This window comes from Balaenoptera borealis, assembly GCF_965194805.1.
Source record: "Balaenoptera borealis genome assembly, chromosome: 1".
Classification (NCBI taxonomy): domain Eukaryota; kingdom Metazoa; phylum Chordata; class Mammalia; order Artiodactyla; family Balaenopteridae; genus Balaenoptera; species Balaenoptera borealis.
In genome coordinates, this window is record NC_138860.1 from 30,632,591 (window position 1) to 30,652,583 (window position 19,993).

A 19,993-nucleotide genomic window follows, 5' to 3' on the forward strand; every position below is an offset into this window, starting at 1 on the left:
GGCCATATGACCCAAAGCAATCTACAGATTTAATGCAATACCCAAGACATTTTCACAGAACTAGAACAAATAATCCTAAAATTTATATGGAACCATAAAAGACCCAGAATTGACAAAGCCATCCTGAGAAAAAAGAACAAAGCAGGAGGCATAACCCTCCCAGACTTCAGACAATACTACAAAGCTATAGTAATCAAAACAGCACAGTATTGGCACAAAAACAGACATACAGATCAATGGAACCGAATAGAGAGCCCCAAAATAAACCCACACACCTATGGACAATTAATCTTCAACAAAGGAGGCAAGAATATACAATGGGGAAAATACAGTCTCTTCAGCAAGTGGTGTTGGGAAAGTTGGACAGCTGCATGTAAATTAATGAAGCTAGAACACAGCCTCACACCATACACAAAAATAAACTCAAAATGGCTTAAAGACTTAAATATAAGACAAGACACCATAAAACTCCTGGAAGAGAACATAGACAAAACATTCTCTGACATAAATCATACCAATGTTTTCTTAGGTCAGGCTCCCAAGGCAATAGAAATAAAAGCAAAAATAAATAAATGGGACCTAATCAAACTTACAAGCTTTTGCACAGAAAAGGAAACCATAAACGAAACAAAAAGACAACCTACGGACTGGGAGAAAATATTTGCAAATGATGTGACTGAAAAGGGCTTAATTTCCAAAATATACAAACAGCTCCTACAATTCAATTACAAAAACCCCCAAACAACCCAATCAAAAAATGGGCAGAAGACCTACATAGACATTTCTCCAAAGAAGACTTACAGATGGCTAATAGGCACATGAAAAGATGCTCATCATCACTAATTATTAGAGAAATGCAAATCAAAACAACAGTGAGACAGTGAGGTACCACCTCACACCACAGAATGGCCATCATTAAAAAGCCTACAAATAATAAATGCTGGGGAAGGTGTGGAGAAAAGGGAATCCTCTTACACTGTTGGTGGGAATATAAATTGGTGCAGCCACTATAGAAAACAGTATGGAGGGAGGTTCCTCAAAAAACTAAAAATAGAGTTGCCGTATGATCCAACAATCCCACTCCTGGGCATATACCCAGACAAAACTGTAATTTGAAAAGATACATGCACCCCTATTTTCACAGCAGCACTATTTACAACAGCCAAGACATGGAAACAACCTAAATGTCCATTGACAAATGAATGGATAAAGAAGATGTGGTATACATATAAAAACAATGAAACAATGCCATTTGCAGCAACATGGATGGACCTAGAGATTACCATACTAAGTGAAGTAAGTCAGAAAGAGAAAGACAAATACCATATGATATCACTTACACGTGGAATCTAAAATACAACACGAACGAACACATCTATGAAACAAAAACAGACTCACAAATATAGAGCACAGACTTGTTGTTGCCAAAGGGGAGGAGGGGTTGGGGAGGGAAGGATTGGGAGTTTGGGATTAGCAGATGCAAACTATTATATATAGGATGGATAAACAACAAGGTCCTACTGTATAGCATAGGGAACTATACTCAATATACTGGGATAAAACCATAAGGAAAAAGAATTTATGTATATGTATAACTGAATTACTTTGCTGTACAGTAGAAATTAAACACAACATTGTAAATCAACTGTACTTCAATAAAATTTAAAAACAATAGCTACACTTACAACTTCCATCAATTTTAACTCAAAAATATGAATAAAAAGATGCAATCTTAAAAGATAATCTTCTAAATCAAATATATTCATCTTAATGGAAAATTCACTACATTGTTCTTTTTTTCCTTTTATTGTAAACCAGTGACAATAGACCTGCATTGGTCTATAGAACAATGATTGGGACCTACTGATTAAGTATCAAGTAAAAATAGAAGAAAGCAAACATAAAATTGTAACAAGTTTTAAAGGAAATTTACTTTTTTATTAAAAACTAGACTGAGGGACTTCCCTGGTGGTCCAGTGGTTGGGATTCTGTGCTTCCACTGCAGGGGGCATGGGTTCTGATCCCTGGTCAGGGAACTAAGATTCTGCATGCTGTGCAGCATGGCAAAAAAAATTAACTAGAGAAAATATAAACATCAGACACCTGGTGCCCTCACTTTATATATTTTAGACATCTTTCCATGTCAGCACATATAGAGTGACATCATTGTTTCTTACGGTCATAAAGGTTTATCATAGGCTTATCCAAATTTTCTGACCTTTTCTGGTTAATAATATCCCCATCCAAACGTGAAAAGAAAAGGAAAGTAAACTATCAAATGTGACTTATTAGTTGCAGTGGGAAAAAAAAATTACACAATACTTTGCTGAAAGTCCTGAAACTTTCTAGTTCAGTAAGCATTTACTAAACAGCTACAACATGGTCAGTCCTGTGGAGTTCATCTTTGACAACAAAGGATACTCCCTGTACTCTGGACAACTCTTTCAGTTAGTCAAAAATCTCAGAATCCTTAAAAATTACCAAAAAACTAGAGATAAAGTTTCCCCCCAGTGAAGACAATTCAAAGAAACACTGAAGGTAGCACTGAAAAACTTGTAGTCTTCAACTGTAATTGCACTGCTCAAATTTAGTGGTGGAAAAGAAATCACTTTCAAAAAATGATTATAACAGTTGGAGTGGCAGAAGTGCCCAGACTCCTTCAGATCCACACAAACTGTAACAGGTCACTTTTGGTCAAATTAACTTGATAGGCCTGAAAGCCCAAAACATACATTCACCTTTCAATAATGACTTCTCTGTTACTCTCCATCCCCGCCCCCTTCCTCCATCTTCTGTAAACAAAAAGGGTTATTACTGTCCATTGTGCTTAAGTAAATCACACTAAGATCTGTGAGCCTTTCCTCTAAGAGATAAATTATATATTGCAAAAAAGAAAATACGTAATAGTATCCAAATTCCTGTGGAAAATCTCTGTCCAAAAACTATGCTTGCTTGTTTTTCTAGTGTTTCTATTTAAAAAATAAAGAGGACATTCGTCCTGCCTCAAATGAGGTCACAGAGTTATGAATGGATGTCAACATGGCCACCATTTTTGGCCCCAAGTGAAGTAAAAGGGAGTCAGAACACCTTGTCCCTTAGAAGCAACTGCCTTGTTTTGCTAATAGGGCTTAGCAATGTGTTGTCTGTACCCAAGAAAGTAGGAGTCTGAAATCACCATGGAGTTTTAGAATACTGTTAAAAAGTTTATCTTAGATAAAGAATAAAGAAGACAGTCTGTCCATTAGTGTCCTAATACTCTGGCTTAGTAGAAAGAATGAAAACTAGGCCTGTAACACAGAAGGAAATGTTCCCTGATTTGGCAGTATTCTAAAGCACATACTCTCACGTCTTGATAAACCTGGCATTGAATAAAAATGATCCCTTTCTGAAAAAAAGGCATTATAAGTCTCATTCTTAATTGGCAGTGAATTAATATAAGGTCCAAACTTACTTATCGGTAGGTTCACCTTTGGCTAGTTTTTCAGCACAAGCAACAGCTCCTTTGTGAAGCCAGCAGTATGTATCCACAGCTACTACCTGCCCTTTATACTTCCTCATGTGGACAGGTTCAGAAGCTTCTTTGATAAATTGCAGTAATCCTTGTATCCCCATAGTGCCAAGTTAACTACATGATATGAAAAGAGAAAGGCAAAATTTAAAGCAAAATGTATTTACCCAAAAGTTTTGGAAAAATAAAGAAAAAGAGCTTGGAAACTGATATAGCAACTATTATTGTTCAGATATTTGAGAATCATGCTCCTTAATATTTCTTTTTTCTTTTTCTTATTTTTTATATATTTTTTTTCTTTTTTTTGTTCGTTTTTCTTTTTCAAACCCTTGTGTCGAGGGCTGACTTTCAACAGATCGCAGCGAAGGAGCTGCTCTGCTACGTACGAAACCCCAACCCAGAAGCAGGTTGTCTACGAATGGTTTAGCACCAGGTTCCCCACGAACGTGCGGTGCGTGACGGGCGAGGGGGCGGCCACCTTTCCGGCTGCACCCCGTGTCCCAGGACGAAGGGCTCTCCGCACCGGACCCCAGTACGGACGTGCGCCGGGGCGCGCCGCGCCGCGCCCCCGGGGGACGCGGGCGGCGGCCCGCCGGCGGGGACGGCGGGGGACCGGCTATCCGAGGCCAACTGAGGCTGCCGCGGCGCTGCCGTATCGTTCCGCCTGGGCGGGATTCTGACTTAGAGGCGTTCAGTCCTAATCCCACAGATGGTAGCTTCGCCCCATTGGCTCCTCAGCTCCTTAATATTTTAAGTGGGCTCCTCCCTGTCAAACAATTTCCACGGTATAGAATATTTACCCTAATCACTAATACTATCTCTAATGCCACTTCATAGTTCCTTAATGTTTATTCTTTCTAAAGTGCCTTCCCACTTGGAATCCTAACATTTGCTCCAAGCCCTTAACACAGTATGAAGCAAGCAGAAGGTACTAAAAAAGTATGAGTCTGTCTTCTCTCCAAACAGGCATTGTTAAAATCTATAAAACTGTGTATGCTATGATATCACATTGCCTCTACACAGGCATTATAAGAAATAACATGCAAAACAGTTTGTAGAACATTTTAACTGAAAAATAAAATAATCAAACACAATTATAGAACTAAAGCTGTACTTTTCTAGGACTGAAATTTACTGCCATCAGAACGCTTTATTCCAAGCAATGAACGTTCTGTTTATAAGCAGTGGTGGGTGGCGTCCAGGGGCAACTCCACTGGACTCTCTGAAAGCTATCCCCAAATAATGTGAAACCGTGCCTGCTGTGCAAATAGTTTCAAGAGAAATGTTTTAGCTTTCCACCTTCTTCCGTCTAGGTTGCAGCCCCCAAGCCCTTCCTATATGGAAACCTGTAGCTGCCAGTCCTTTCCCAAGCAACTATTGCCCCTTCCCCCAACTCCCCTGATAAAAAAGTAAAAGCAGTAGACACTGAGCCAGCTGCTCAGCATTTCCTAAAATAAATCTCTCCCATAAGGCATTACGTTTGGGAGGCAAGGAAGAAAGTACAGGATCATAAGTCAGACTTACCCTGTTGAAACCCTGTATCAAAGCTGTGATACTCTAGTCCAGCAGTTCTCAAATTTCAATTCCTGGCACATTCTCAACTCCACTCCTAGGGACTATCTATGATTCACTAGTCCTGGAGTGAGGGGGGAATTCTAAATTTTAAATATGGCAGGTAATTTGGACGCAGGAGGTCCTCTAGCCACAGTTTAGGAAAAACAATTAGTCTCCTACCTCTAAGATGTTCCTAAAAAGAGTTTTCTTTCTCTGAGGAAAACTGACATAGTATATACATTTCGTGAAACTTACATTTTTTTCTAAGTTAGGTAAATATTCTCGAATAAATGTTTCCTCTTCAGCACAATGAGAACGATGAGGGGCCTTAGGCACAAAGCATCCTCAGGAGACCGCCCGCAGCACCAAGTAGTAGTGACAGCACAATGTCACCGCTCCATCCCGTCTCACAGGGATTGGCAGGGCGGCCCACAAGCCCTTTCCAGGAGACACGTTCCTTTGGCCTGCACAACGTTAAGAAAACAATGTACTTGTCAAACATTTGGAAGCTGGGAGGTTGCATGTAAAACTGACCTGAGAGCTTCCGCAGCAAAACGAGAGGACCCTCCCTCGGTTCGCCGAACCGCAGCCCTGGCCAGGCCGAGCGCGCTCCCCCGGCCCGTACACCGCCGCACCACAAATTCATTTTAGGGGTGCCCCCCAGCCCCGCGCCGCCCTCAGGGCCACTGCAGGGTCCGGGAACGCGTGAGACCCTCCCCTTAAGCCCCGAAGACCCCGGATCCCGAGGGCAGGGGCGGGAACCAGCGGGGACCCACCTCGTGCTCTGCACAGCCCGCTCCGCTCGCTTCCCGAGGAGGTCCCCCGCCGTCCGGTACGAGGGCAGCCCGGTGAGGGCTCAGAAGCCTATCCCCACGGCCCCCACTCGCCTGGGCCGGAGCACGCTAGGCGGCTGCGGGGAACTCAAGGGGCAGGAACGCAGGAACGCAGCTGTGCACCGACAGCCAGACCTTTCAATTTGCGCGGGATGGCCCGCGACCCCGCCCAGAGGAAGTGACGTCACGCCCCTTTGCGATGCCGGCTCCGCCTCCCACGGCCTCCCGCTTCCGGCCTGAGGCCGGACCTGGCCGCCTGGATGTGGCAAGCTGCAGCTGCAAGCGCTTGGACCCCGGGGCAGCCTCCAGGAGGGGTGAGCGGAGCTGGCTCTGCTGGCCAACAGGGCACGGCGCCCGGGATGCGCATTGAGTTCCTCTCGCGGGCTGCTGGGAGTCGAGGATTTCTCCCGACTGCGGCCTCAGGTCCGAGCGCTGAAGCTCTGAGAGGTCCGCAGCGTGTTTGTGTTGAGGTTTCTAAACTTAAAAAGGGTCCCTGCTGGAATTGTCCCTAGTCCTTGTGTTGTGCTGCTAACCCTGGCTCTTGACAGGCAGCTGCACGTGGGCTCCAGGGACACAGAAAGTGCAGTTTGAGATATTTATTCCCTGGACCCTTCCTGTAGACTTTGGGAAGGGGAGGGAGCGCTTACTAAATGATTTAACTGATAAGTGATAGAGAGCCTTTCCTTAACCGGGCTGGCCAGGCTTCTCTGCCCTCTTCTCAAAGCCTCAACCTTGGCATGTAAAGGCTTGAACAAACACTAACATGGTCTTTTAACATCAAATCCACATCCCTGGAGTGACCCCAGCCCCATTTGAAGTGCCTGCCTGAGAAAGCTCAAGGCTGCCAAAAGAATTTAGCATTTGTTCCGGTCAACATCCGAAGGTAGGATCTCTACCCCCACATTTCTAGGAGGGGAGGAGCCTAACTGCCATAAATTCTGGTTAGCAATCCCAGGTGAATCTCCAGTTCTCCTTCCCGATTCTTTTTGTTTTTCACTCCTTGCTTCTACTGAGCCACCACTCACACCCCCATTTCCTCTTGTAACTGCCCAGTAACTTATGTACAAATCCAGGGTGAGTTCATTTCATGCTTGACACTTTTCCCTGTTGCAATATATTATTGACTAAAATCTGTCCTGACTACTTTACCTAGTGTCCAGCTTTGTTTACCTTTGGCCTGGGGAAACTATAACCAGTCATGAAAATGGGCCTATGGTGCAGACTTTAAAGACGTTTTTGACTTTGGTGGCGGAAGCTTCAAGTCAGACCACAGAGTATACTCTGAGCCCAGAGATGGGCGCGAATGATAATTCAGACTCAATTTAAGGAGTTGAAGGGGAAGAAGTGAGCACATTTTTAAAAATGCTCCCTTTTTGACTGCCTTCTCTGTATGTTTCTCTCAGGTTTCTTTTTAAAGTCTTCTCATGATCAATCTAACATCTATCATGTCAACATATTACCTTATAAATTGTTGGAAAGGTGCCATTTGGGGGAAGTGTGCTTAGTGGGAGCAAGGCTGCCTCCCCAAGTTCTGGTCTGAAGAGCTGAGGCTAGGAGAGGAGGTCAGAAAAATTATCTTCCCTTGTGATTCTAACAGCTGAATAGCGGTAGACCTCACTCTGGACCAGTTTGGAGCTGACTGTAGTGGAAGGTGGGGGACAGTTCCAAACTGTAGGTTGAAGAGGAACTTAAGTGTGAGTGGGATGTGTTCGTCAGTAGTCAGTTTGGACTGACTGCCTACTGTAAGTACTGCTTCAATATGTCTGATCCAAGCAAGAGTATGCCACACGTGGGGGTCTTAGGAAGGAACCCAGATAGCAAAAATGTGCCCACAGCATCATGAAACTAACATAGGTTACTGCCCTCCAGACAACCCTTATCTTTATTACTAATTTGACTCCAGAGGTTCCAGACTGGATTCTTGGCTGCACTGTTTAAAAACTAAAAAAGAAAACACCAGTTAACAATGATTTCATAAACAATATTTTTACTCTTTGCGAAGATAAAACCATTTGAATCCATTCATGCCGTTACTTACTACATGCCTTTGGTGTGCCTGTCAGTACTAGGTGGTATGGGGAACGCAAAGAACTGGTTGCTGTCTTCAAGCAATGTAGGATCTAATTCTGTAGACAAAACGTATATTCATCAAAAAATTAAATCATAGCTCATGATGATGTGTTATTAAATTCTGAAATGAGTGGTACACACCACAAATTATCAGATTAAGATTCAGTCTTACCAGCTCTATGAACTTTTCCCTGACATGTGCCCAAACATCCTGTGATGACCTCTGCCCTGACCCTTCTCATACTATTTTATTTGACTTTGTCCCCCAGATTTACCAAATAATAATACAGGCCCAGTTACAGATGAATTTCAGATAAACAACAGATACATTTTTAGTATAAGTATGTCTAGTGCAATATTTGAGACATACTCTAAAAAGAAATTCCATGTTTATCTGAAATTCAAATGTACCTGGACAGCTGTATATGTACCACATCTTTATCCATTCACCCATCAGTAGACACTTGTTGTTTTCATATCCTGACTCTTGTAAATGATGCAGTAATGAACATAGGGGTGTATATAATTTTCAAAGTAATGTTTTCAGGTTCTTCAAATAAATACCCAGAAGTAGAATTGCTGGGTCATATGGTAGTTCCAATTTTAAGTTTTTGAGGAATCTCCATACTGTTTTCCAAAGTAGCCACACCAATAGTGTACAAGGGTTCCTTTTTCTCCATATCCTCTCCAACATTTATTTCTTGTCTTTTCGATAATAGCCATTCTAACAGATGTGAGGTGATGTATCATTGTGGTTTTGATTTGCATTTCCATAATAATTAGTGTGGTTGAACATCTTTTCATATGTTTGTTGGCCATTTTATGTCTTCTTTGGGAAAATGTCTATTCAGATCCTCTCCCCATTTTTGTATTGGGTTGTTTGGGTTTATTTTTTGGTTTTTTTGATGTTGAGTTGCATGAGTTTTTTATATATTTTGGATGTTAACCCCTTAACAACTACATGATTTGCAGATTTCTTCCCATACTGTAGGTTACCTTTTTGTTTTGATGCTGGTTTCTTTCATTGTGCAGAAGCTTTTTAGTTTGATGTAGTCCCATTTGTTTATTTTTGCTTTTGTGTCACTTGCCTTTGAAGTCAGATGAAGATAGATGTCAATGAGGTTACCGCCTATGTTTTCTTCCGGAAATTTTATGGTTTCAGGTCTTACATTCTAGTCTTTAATCCATTTTGAGTTAATTTATGTATATGGTATAAGGTAGTGGTCTAGTTTCATTCTTTGCACGTGGCTGTCCAGTTTTTCCAGCATCATTTATTGAAGAGACTATCCTTTCTCCATTGTATGTTCTTTGTACCTTTGTTGTAAATTAATTTTCCATATATGTATGGGTTTATTTCTGAGCTCTCAATTTTGTTCCATCAAGCCGTGTGTTTGTTTTTGTGCCAGTACCAATCTGTTTTGATATCTATAGCTTTGTAGTATAGTTTGAAATCAGGAAGTGTGATACCTCTAGCTTTGTTCTTCTATCTCAAGATTATTTTGCCTGATGGGGATCTATTGTGGTTCCATACAAATTTTAGAATTATTTGCTCTAGTTCTGTGAAATATGCCATTGGAATTTGGGTAGTTTGCATTGAGTCTGTGCTGCTTTGGGACAGGGACATTTTTAACAATATTCTTTCATCCATGAACATGGAATATCTTTCCATTTATTTGTGTTTTCTTTAATTTGTTTCATTAGTGCCTTATGGTTTCCAGTGTGTAGGTCTTTCACTTCCCTGGTTAAATTTATTCCTAGGTATTTTATTGTTTTTGATGTAATTGTAAATGGGATTATTATTTTTTGTTTCTCTTTTTGATAGTTTGTTATCAGTGTATAGAAATATTACAGATCTGTATGTTGATTTTATAAACTGAAACTTAACCGAATTTATTTATTCTAACAGTTTTTTGATGGAGTATTTAGGATTTTCTATATGTAGTATCATGTCATCTGCAAAAAGGACAGTTTTGTTTCTTCATTTATGATTTGGATGCCTTTTCTTTTTCTTGTCTAATTGTGATGAGGACTTCCAATACTATATTGAATAAAAGTGGCAAGAGTGGGCATCCTTGTCTTGTTCCTCATCTTAGAGGAAAAGCTTTCAGCTTGTTACAGCTAAGTGTGATGTTAGCTGTGGGTTTGTCACTTATGGCCTTTATTATGTTGAGGTACATTCTCTCTATACACCCTTTGTTGAGAGTTTTTATCATAAGTGGATGTTGAGTTTTATCAAATTTTTTTGCATCTATTAAAATGATTATATGGTTTTTATCCTTAATTTTGTTAATGTGGTAATCATTGATAGGTATGTACTTATTGCCATTTCATTGTTTTCTGGTTGTTTTTGTAGTTTCTTCCTGTTCCTTTCTACTCTTTCTGTCTTTTCTTGTTTTTTGATGGTTTTCTTTGGTGTTATGTTTAGTTTTCTTTCTCATTTTCTTTTGTATAATTACTATAAGTCTTTCTGGTTACCGTGAGGTTCACCTATAACATCTTATGTAAGTAGTAGCCTGTTTTAAGTTGGTAGCAACTTAAATTTGAAAATATTCCAAAGCTTTATCTTTTGGCACCCTCCCCTGCATGTTTTGTGTTTTCAGTGACACATTTTACATCTTTTTATTTTATGCATTCCTGAACTATTTATTGTAATTTAGTTAATTTTCCTACTCTTGTCTTTTAACATTCATACTTGCTTTACAAGTGATTGATCCACTATTTTTATTAATATTTGCCTTTTCCAGTGAGATTTTTACTTCCACATGTTTTCTTATTATTATTTAGTGCCATTTCTTTTCAGCTTAAGGAAGTTCCTTTATCATTTCTTGTAGGGCCAGTTTAGTGAGGATGAACTCCTTTAGCTTTCACTTATCTGCAAAACTCCTGATCTCTCTTTCAATTCTGAATGATAACTTGCTGGGTAGGGAATTCTTGGTTGGAAGTTTTTTCCCCTTCAGCAGTTTGAATTTGTCATGCTTCTCCCTTCCAGCCTGTAAAGTTTCTACTGAAAATCTGCTGATAGCCCTATGGGGTTTCCCTTTTATGCAACAAGTTGTTTTTCTCTTACTGCTTTTACGATTCTCTCGTTGTCTTTAACTTTTACCATTTTAATTATAATGTGTCTTGGTGTTATCTTTTTGGGTTTATATTTCCTGTACCTGGATGTCTGTTTTCTTCCCCAAATTAGGGAAGTTTTCAGTTACTATTTCTTCAATTAATTTTTCTGGCCCTTTCTCTTTCCCTTTTTCTAGAACCCTATAATGTAAATGTCATTCTGCTTGATGTTATCCCAAAGGTCCCTTAAAATGTCCTCATTTTTAAAAAGTTCTTTTTATATTTTGCTGCTCTGTCTGGGTGAGTTCCATTGCTTTGTCTTTAGTTCTCTGATTCATTCTTCTACTTCATCCAGTCTGCTGTTGAACCCCTCTAGTGTATTTTTCAGTTCATTTATAATTTCTGTTTGGTTCTTTCTTATATTTTCTGTCTCTTTGTTGAAGTTCTCATTGTGTTCATTCATTCTTCTCCTGAGTTCAGTAAGCATCTTTATGACCATTACTTTTAACTCTTTATCAAGTAGATTGTTTATCTCCACTTCTTTTAGTTCTTTTTCTGAGATTTTGTCTTGTTCTTTTTATTGGAACATATTCCTCTGTCTCATTTTGTCTAATTTGCTGTGTTTGTTTCTATGCATTAGGTCAACTATCCATCTCTTCCAGTCTTCAAGTAGTGGATTTATTTAGGAGATGTCCTGTGGGGCTCAGAAGTGCAATCTCACTTGGCTACCAGAGCCAGGCACTCAAGGGTTGTCCTCTGTGTAAGCTGTGTGAACCCTCCTGTTGTGGCAGGGCCACAGCTGCTGCTGTGTGCACTGGTGGGTGGGGTGGCCCCTGGCCAGGACGCAGGGTGCCTGGCTGTGGCTGCTGGGAAGCTCTGGTTTTTAAAATATTCTATCTTGCTGAAAGATCATGTACCCTGATATTTAATTTGGAAAATATTGCCTCCATTGTTATGAAGCAGTGTATTCTAAGATGTGGAATAGGCGAGGTGATTTAGGGCCCTAGAACTCAATGATGTGATCACTTGCAGCCTCTCTGGGATGCCCTCCTAACTTTACCTTGTTTCAGGCAAGGTTGCTACAGCCACAGCTGAACAGCATCTCCCCAACTCACATACTTATGCACATATCAGCACTTTACAAGAAGAGATGTGGGAATGGAGGTTCTTTTCAGTCAGCAAGGGAAGGCTTTTTTTCAGAGCCCAACTTCCCTCCAAGCCAGGGAGACACAGAACTGGGGATGACCTTAAGTGCTGGGCAGGTCAGCATCCTCTTGTCCTAGAGTTGTGAGGACTGTGTTTTCATTTTGTTCTCTGTTGAACTCAATATGAATGTTTGAAATGGGGTTCTTAAAGTATAAGAGATAGTTATGGAAAAGTGAACAGAGGTGGTGATGTTTATATAGACATAGAACAGAATGCTTTTTTTGTCCGAGTGATTATTAACAGCTCTAGTTTTCTGACTGAAGAACTTATTTTTTAACTCAGTTAGATTAATTTATTTACACGTAATTGTTTTTACATTTTTAGATTATTTTAACTGAATGGCTTTTTCATTGTATTTTTACAGTTACTTTTATTATGTCAAGTGATTCTTATAATGTTAAGATGAAATTTGCTTTTTAAATAAATTTACATTAAATATGAGTCAATGTAAAGAAAACCTACTAAGTAAATAATAGGACAGGTGTTTCATATTTATGGCAAATATGGGAGTTTCCAAAACAGTCATTTCTCTCTTCTTTAAAATTACCCTTTGGCTGTTGTCCCATTTCTCAGCTCCCCTTGTAAAATTTCTTGAAAGAATTGTGTGTACTTGCTATATCATATTCTTCCATTCATTACTGTATATTTTTCTTTTTAAAATTTTTTGTATAACATATGTACAGAAAGGTTCGCAAATGCTAAGCAAATTACCACAAAATGAATATACATATTACCTCCACTCAACCCTCCCCAAAGACCCTTTGTATCCCCTTTCCAATAACAAATATCTCTGTTCTCCTCAAAGGCAACTGTAATCTTTCTTCTAACTGTATGAACTAATTTTGCCTTTTTTGTAAAGTTTATGTAAGTGAAATCATGCAGTTTTCTTCTTTAGCTTTGGCCTTTTTTTGCCTAATACTGTGTTTGAGTATTATTGAAATTAATACCATATTATAGAAAGAACCTATAGTCTTTTTTCTTTTCTGTTTCTATGTGCAATTCCATTATATAAATGTAATTTATCCATTCTACTACTAATAGATATCTGAGTTGTCTTCAGGTTTGGACTATTATTAGTAATGCTTCTAGGGACATTCTTGTGACTTCAATTCCTGCTGTTCTTGGTGCTGCTTACTCTACTTAGCCACACTAGTTTCCTTGTCATTCCTTGAACATTCCAGGTACACACCCACCTGTAGGCCTTTGCATGTGCTATTCCTTCTTCCTAGAATGTTCTTCCACTAGATATCCACATGACCTGCTCCACTTCTCTCAGGCCTTTGCTGAAAAGGTTCCCTCTCAGTGAGGCATTCTCTAACCATTAAATTGTAATTCCTCTGCCTACCCTGGGTCACCCAATTTTCCTTTCTCTGACTTTTTTTTCTCCATGTTACCTTCCATAATTTGGAATATTATATATTTTAGTAATCTATTTGTTCACTGGCCCTCTCCCTCCCCACTGTAATGAGAGCTCTACAAGGGCAGAGATTTTTGTCTGTGTAAGCAGCTCTTTGCAGGAAATCACCCTCAGCAGGAGACCCCTTTTTTCTTGCCACTTTAGCAAAGCTATACTGTAACTAATCTTAAGCTGGGCACCCCCATGCTCTACTCATGTCCAGCCTAAGCACACCTTTCAGATCTTTTGATCACACGATATGTTGCTTAACCTGTTGGTTCTTTCCATAGATCAAAGAAGTAAAAATGAAGAATAAATAACTAATAGATGACCAGATCACTCCCCTACCTTCCCCTTCAGTAATCTTGCAAACAAACTGTGTGAATGAGGTAGCATTTATAGAAAGATCACGAGTCAACAAGCTTCCACACAGTAGGAGATGGCTACAAGTATGACCCCCTATGTCTGTGATTAACTGAGATTACTTCCCCTTTTCCCTTTAAAAACTTTCGTGGCCAAGCAGAATCTTCAGAGTTGGTTTTGGGGGACATGAGTCTGCCTCCTCCCCATATTGCCAGCTTTTCTGATTAAAAGCAACTTTCCATTCTACCAACACTTGCCTCTTGGACATTGATTTTCGAGCAGCAAGCAGCCCAACCTGAGTTCGGTAACATCTGTATTCTATAACACTACCTGGCACAGAGTAGATTCTCAGTAAATTCTGGTTGAATGAATGAATATTGAAATTATTTACTAGGAACTTCCCTGGTGGCACAGTGGTTAGGACTCCCCGCTCCCAGTGCAGGGGTCCCAGGTTCGATCGCTGGTTAGGGAACTAGATCCCACATGCATGCCACAACTAAGAGTTCACATGCCATGACTTAGGAGCCTGCATGCCACAACTAAGGAGCCCACATGCCGCAACTAGGAGCCTGCGAGCCACAACTAGTGAGCCCACCCGGCACAACCAAATAAATAAATAAATATTTTAAAAAACGAAATTATCTACTAGCCTGTATCTGAAAGTAGTCACTGATATTTTTAGAACTTTGGGTAATAAAGCTATTTGCAAAGTTACTTGACTGTCAAACAATCAAAAGGTTGTCAACATGAATATTATTTGACTAATCTAGGACATCAGATGCAAAAAGAATAGATGTAGGTTTTTATTCCCTACTATGAAGGAAAAACGATTTTTAAACAGCCTTTTTTTTTTCCTTTGCAAAAACCCATGTAGTGCGTTTACACAAAATGACACCTCTAAAAAATAATATAGTTGGTCCCAAAATACGCATTTTAGAGAAACTGGCATAGGTATTTGGCAGAGCTCTCTTTTAAGGGATTGAAATATTAGAATAAACAGGAAATCTCTATCTTAATCTGTATAAATTATAAGTTTTACTATAAGAGTCCTGAATTATAACACTTAGCAAACACTTAGTATGTTTCAGGTTTGTTGTATATTTTACCTGCTTGGCTTGTTTAACACTCATAACAATACTATGAGGTTGGTAAATTTATTATCCCCATTTTACAGATGAGACAAGTGAACTACAAAGTGATCTGAACTCAAGGTAGTTTAGCTATAGACTATGTGCTTTTAATCACTACCTTTCAATGGCTACTGTATGTATTTATCCATAGAGAAATAGAGCGATATCAGGTTAACATTTTCAAAGTTATCAATTTACTGATCCCCTTCAGAATTATTTTAGTTTCATTTTTGAGATGATTTGTGAAGAAGAAAGGAAAGGAACTTTTATTTAGCATGTACTGTGTTTTGGGACTTCCCTGGTGGCACAGTGGTTAAGAATCTGCCTGCCAATGCAGGGGACATAGGTTCGAGCCCTGGTCCGGGAAGATCCCATATGCCGCGGAGTAACTAAGCCCGTGCACCAAAACTACTGAACGCTTGAGCCACAACTACTGAAGCCCGCATGTCTAGAGCCCATGCTCCGCAACATGAGAAGCCACTGCAATGAGAAGCCCTCGCACCGCAGCAAAGAGTAGCCCCTGCTCACCATAACTAGAGAAAGCCTGTGTGCAGCAATGAAGACCCAGTGCAGCCATAAATAAATAAATAAAATAATTTTTTAAAAAGTTCTGTGTTTTACATGTTGTACCTGATTTAATCCTCAGAATAGCTCTGAAAGGTAACTATTATTGTCCCATTTACCAAAGGGAAAACTGAAGCACAGAGAAGTAAATAAGCTTATCATAAATACTATATGACGTGAATCAAATGTGATTCAAATCTAGGTCTGCCTCACTCCAAAAGTCTATATTCTTCACAATGACACATAGCTACATGAACTGGCATTACCCAGTGAACAGTGGAAATGAAGGAGAGGAGGTGCAGTACACAGTTTAAGCTGGGAGCAGGCTATAATGGGGCTGTGGAATCAGGAAGATTGTAGACAGAACTCCAGCTGGAAATTTCTGGATCCACAGATGTTTTTTTCTGACCTTGGCCCTCAGAGCTATTATACATTCCCAGGTGAGTGCTAAGTAAATGCGTGGGACAGGGCCTCTGATCACAACCAGGCTAACTCTTCCTTCTTATATGAGATCTTTAATAAAGCATACATCTTGGGGCCCAGTGGCTCAGACTGAGGAAGCTCCTCTTCCTGCTATTGGAGCAGTAATCAAATCTCTTGATGATTCTCAGTGTTACCATAACTTTTTCATGGCCCAGGATTATTCACTTGTCTCAACACTTCAACTTTTTGGTTTGGGGAAAAAAAATACAAAAAGCAAAAAGGTCAGAGAAAGCCATCCACTTTCCTGGTGAGCTTGGGATCAGTCATACCATAGGCATGAAATGGTTATTGCTTTTTTTTTTTTTAAACATCTTTATTGAAGTATAATTGCTTTACAATGGTGTGTTAGTTTCTGCTTTATAACAAAGTGAATCAGTTATACATATACATATGTTCCCATCTCTTCCCTCTTGCATCTCCCTCCCACGGTTATTGCTTTTTTGACTTTAGTGGGAAGGTGTAACTTGTAACAGGGTATCAAAATAATAGTTCCAAGGTAAGCTGATGGAGGATATTTATTCACCAGATAGCTAGAAGGGATATTTCTATTGAAAAACTCAGTAAAATATAACCTGGAGCAGTGAAACAGACATCAGTACATCAATGAAATGAGAAAAACAGTAATGAGGTGACATTCAAGACGGTAAGACTCAGCTTGAACAAAGGAGTCACACTGATTATAAGGCAAAGAGTGGTCCTTGTGTGGTGAGAGTCAAATTCTACGTGAAGCAGCTGCTCTCAGAATGAAAGAGTAATGAATTTTTGTCTACTTACTGAGCACTTAGCCAGCTGTTCTATTTTCAGAACCAAAAGATAAATAAATGTTTTAATTTCAGCATTTAAAATCTAAAAAATGTTTTTACCAGACATCTGTGGCCAATTTTTCCATTGTCCTTTTATGTGTGTTTGTGTGTGTGTGTGTGTGTGTATATATATATATATATATATATATATATATATATATATATATATATATATATACACGTATTTATATGTGTGTAGATGTCTTCTGTTATTCCTTATATACTACCTTACTTGGTAAAGAGTTTAAACTCTGGACATATATTACTTGGATTAAAACCTGGACTACACAGTATTAGCTGTTCGTTAGCTGACTTTGGAAAAATTTCTTAGTTTCTTTATTTTTCAGTTTTCAACACTGAAAACTGGGACAAATAATGCATCTAACCAAACTGGTTCGTAGAATTGTGAAGATTAAATGAGGTAATGTAAAGCAAATACAGTGTCTTAATATTGGTTAAGTGAAAAAAAGCCTGCAATACTTAATTGTATATAGTGATCTATAGTTTGCCAAGAGGTATCACACGTTTTTCATTTGGTCTTTTTTTTTTTTTTTGGCTGCACCGTGCAGCTTTTGGGATCTTAGTTCCCTGTTCAGGGATTGAATCCTTGCTCCCTGCAGTGGAAGCGTGGAGTCCTAACCACTGGACAGCCAGGGAGTTTCCCTCATTAGGTCTTCAGTTACCTGGTGTGGGACTTCCCTGGTGGTCCAGCGGTTAAGACTCTGCACGTCCACTGCAGGGGGCACAGGTTCAATCCCTGGTCAGGGAACTAAGATCCCACATGCCGCGCGGCACGGCCAAAAAAAAAAAAAAACAACAAGAACACAGTTACCCGGTGCAACAGTCCAGGTTTCGTTACTGAATGCAAGTTCATGAGCCTGACACACACTGAGGCCAAACAATACCAAAATGTTGGAGTTTTGAGCAGAGAAAGATTTATTTCAGGACCATGTGAGTAGAATGGGGTTGGGGGGCTAATGCCCCTCCAAACCCCAAACTCTTTGAAGGATTTCAGCAAAACATTTTAAATTTTATTTATTTATTTTTGGCTCTGTTGGGTCTTTGTTTCTGTGCGAGGGCTTTCTCTGGTTGCGGCAAGTGGGAGCCACTCTTCATCGCGGTGCGCGGGCCTCTCACTATCGTGGCCTCTCTTGTTGCGGAGCACACGCTCCAGACGCGCAGGCTCAGTAGTTGTGGCGCACGGGCCTAGTTGCTCCGCGGCATGTGGGATCTTCCCAAACCAGGGCTTGAACCTATGTCCCCTGCATTGGCAGGCAGATTCTCAACCACTGCGCCACCAGGGAAGCCCAGCAAAACATTTTTAAAGGCCAGGTGAGGGAGAGGAGTCGCAGGGTTTGTGATTAGCTTGTGTACAATTCTCTGATTGGTTGATGGTGAGGTAACAGGATGGTGTCACAGGGGTTAACATTATCAATCCTTAGGCTCTAGGAGGCCTGGGGGCTATGTGCTCATTGCAATCAAGTAGCAAACCTCTTCCTCTTCCATTTGGTAGGGGGTTTTCACATCTGTAAAACAACTCAGCAAACGTGCATCAGATAATATTGTCTAGGTACTTCAGAGAGGAGCTAAAGCAGAGGATACATGGGAAGGTCAGCCCTGGGAAGGCCCCATAGGGTCCTACTCAATTACAGTTTGCTCTTTTTTATAAGTGAGGAAGGAGGCCTCCAGCTCTGTTCAGGAGCTCACCTGATTGAATAAGTGGTAGAGTCAGAATCTTTTATCTAAAAAGGTATTTTATCCTTTGATGCCCTTTTCACAACTTCATGCTACTTCCCTTTAAAATGAAATTGCTATTCTTTTCTTAGTTGATTTGGCCAATCCCATTCATAATAGAAGAATCAGAATTAGAGCCCAGGTCTCCTCCTGCCCTACCTCATCCTGAACCTCTGGTTTCCGTCAAGAATTATTCAGAAATGGACTTCCCTGGCAGTCCAGTGGTTAAGACTCCACATTTCCACTGCAGGGGGCACAGGTTCAATCCTTGATCAGGGAACTAAGATCCCACGTGCCACGTGGCGCAGCCAAAAAAATAAAAATAAAAATAAGTGAATAAATAATTATTCAGAAATAACTGAATTGGTTAAATAAAAATTGTGCCTATGCATATTATTACCCATTTCTGGAAACGTACTGGGACTTAGAATATTTGGTTACCTAAGGGAAGGAAATTGAAATTTACTGAGCAGAAATCTTTTGGTTGTAAATGATAGAAACTCAACTCACATTAGCTCTTATAATGAAGTTATCCCCTCTGTAATGGGTTGAATTTGGTCTCCCCCCAACCCCCCCCCAAAATGATATGTTGAAGCTCTAACTCCCAGTACTTCAGAATGTGACCTTATTTGGAGATTAGATTATTATAGAAGTATTTAATGAGATCATTAGGGTGTGCCCCAATCTAATGTGACTGTTGTCCTTATGAAAAGGGGAATTTGGACACATGCACAGAGGGAAAACAATGTGAAGAGACACAGGGAGGAAATGGCCATCTACAAGGCAAGCAAAGAGATCAGGAACAGGTTCTTCTCTCATAGTCCTCAGAAGGAACCAATGTGCTGACACCTTGATTTTGGATTTCTATCCTCCAGAACTGTGAAACAATAATTTTTTTATTGTTTAAGCCACTTGATTTGTGGTACTTTGTTACAGCAGCCTTATCAAAATAAGCACCTTCTTGTACCTCAATAGTTCAGGAGTAGCTTAAGGATTTAGATATGGGTGGATCTAAGGAATATAATGATATCATTAAGATTTTGTATATCTCTTCATCTCTTTTTCCTCTGTGCTTCTTTTACTATATTTCATCAATTCTAAAGTGCACATTTTTCCTCTCATTTTCACATCTCTGAAGTCAGCATGCAACTTACATTTTCTTTTTACATTTCTTCATTCTTAGTGGAACATAAAAAAATGGTCTGTCATAATTAATAGCATTTTAGGAAATCTTAGAGTGTTTATGGGCAGGCTCTGCATGTGGGCAGTCTTGGCAGCTCAGAGCTTGATATCTA

The 19,993-nt window shown here is 39.9% G+C and overlaps 1 protein-coding gene and 2 long non-coding RNA genes across 8 annotated transcripts in view; 1 reads left to right on the forward strand and 2 right to left on the reverse strand.

Moving 5' to 3' along the window:
- The window catches only part of EXO1 (exonuclease 1), a 47,573-nt gene extending 41,526 nt beyond the window's left edge, over window positions 1–6,047 (reverse strand). Inside the window, exons 1-3 of one of the 2 annotated variants that reach the window (XM_082340378.1) lie at window positions 5,839–6,047; window positions 5,318–5,526; window positions 3,452–3,625 (exon numbers count right to left, since the gene is read on the reverse strand). In XM_082340378.1, coding sequence (XP_082196504.1) covers window positions 3,452–3,612 — 161 coding nt within the window. In that variant the 5' untranslated portion in view covers window positions 3,613–3,625; window positions 5,318–5,526; window positions 5,839–6,047. The remainder of the gene's footprint in view (window positions 1–3,451; window positions 3,626–5,317; window positions 5,527–5,838) is intronic. The other variant, XM_082340377.1, reaches the window with a different exon arrangement.
- The window catches only part of LOC309605589, a 582,281-nt gene that overhangs the window by 229,690 nt on the left and 332,598 nt on the right, over window positions 1–19,993 (reverse strand). The gene's annotated exons all lie outside the window — the stretch shown is intronic.
- Window positions 6,080–19,993, forward strand: part of LOC309605570 — a 162,691-nt gene continuing 148,777 nt past the window's right edge. For 2 of the 5 annotated variants that reach the window (XR_014231415.1, XR_014231416.1), the window contains exon 1: window positions 6,080–6,209. This is a non-coding gene — a long non-coding RNA (uncharacterized lncRNA). The remainder of the gene's footprint in view (window positions 6,210–19,993) is intronic. The other 3 variants (XR_014231417.1, XR_014231418.1, XR_014231419.1) reach the window with 2 other exon arrangements.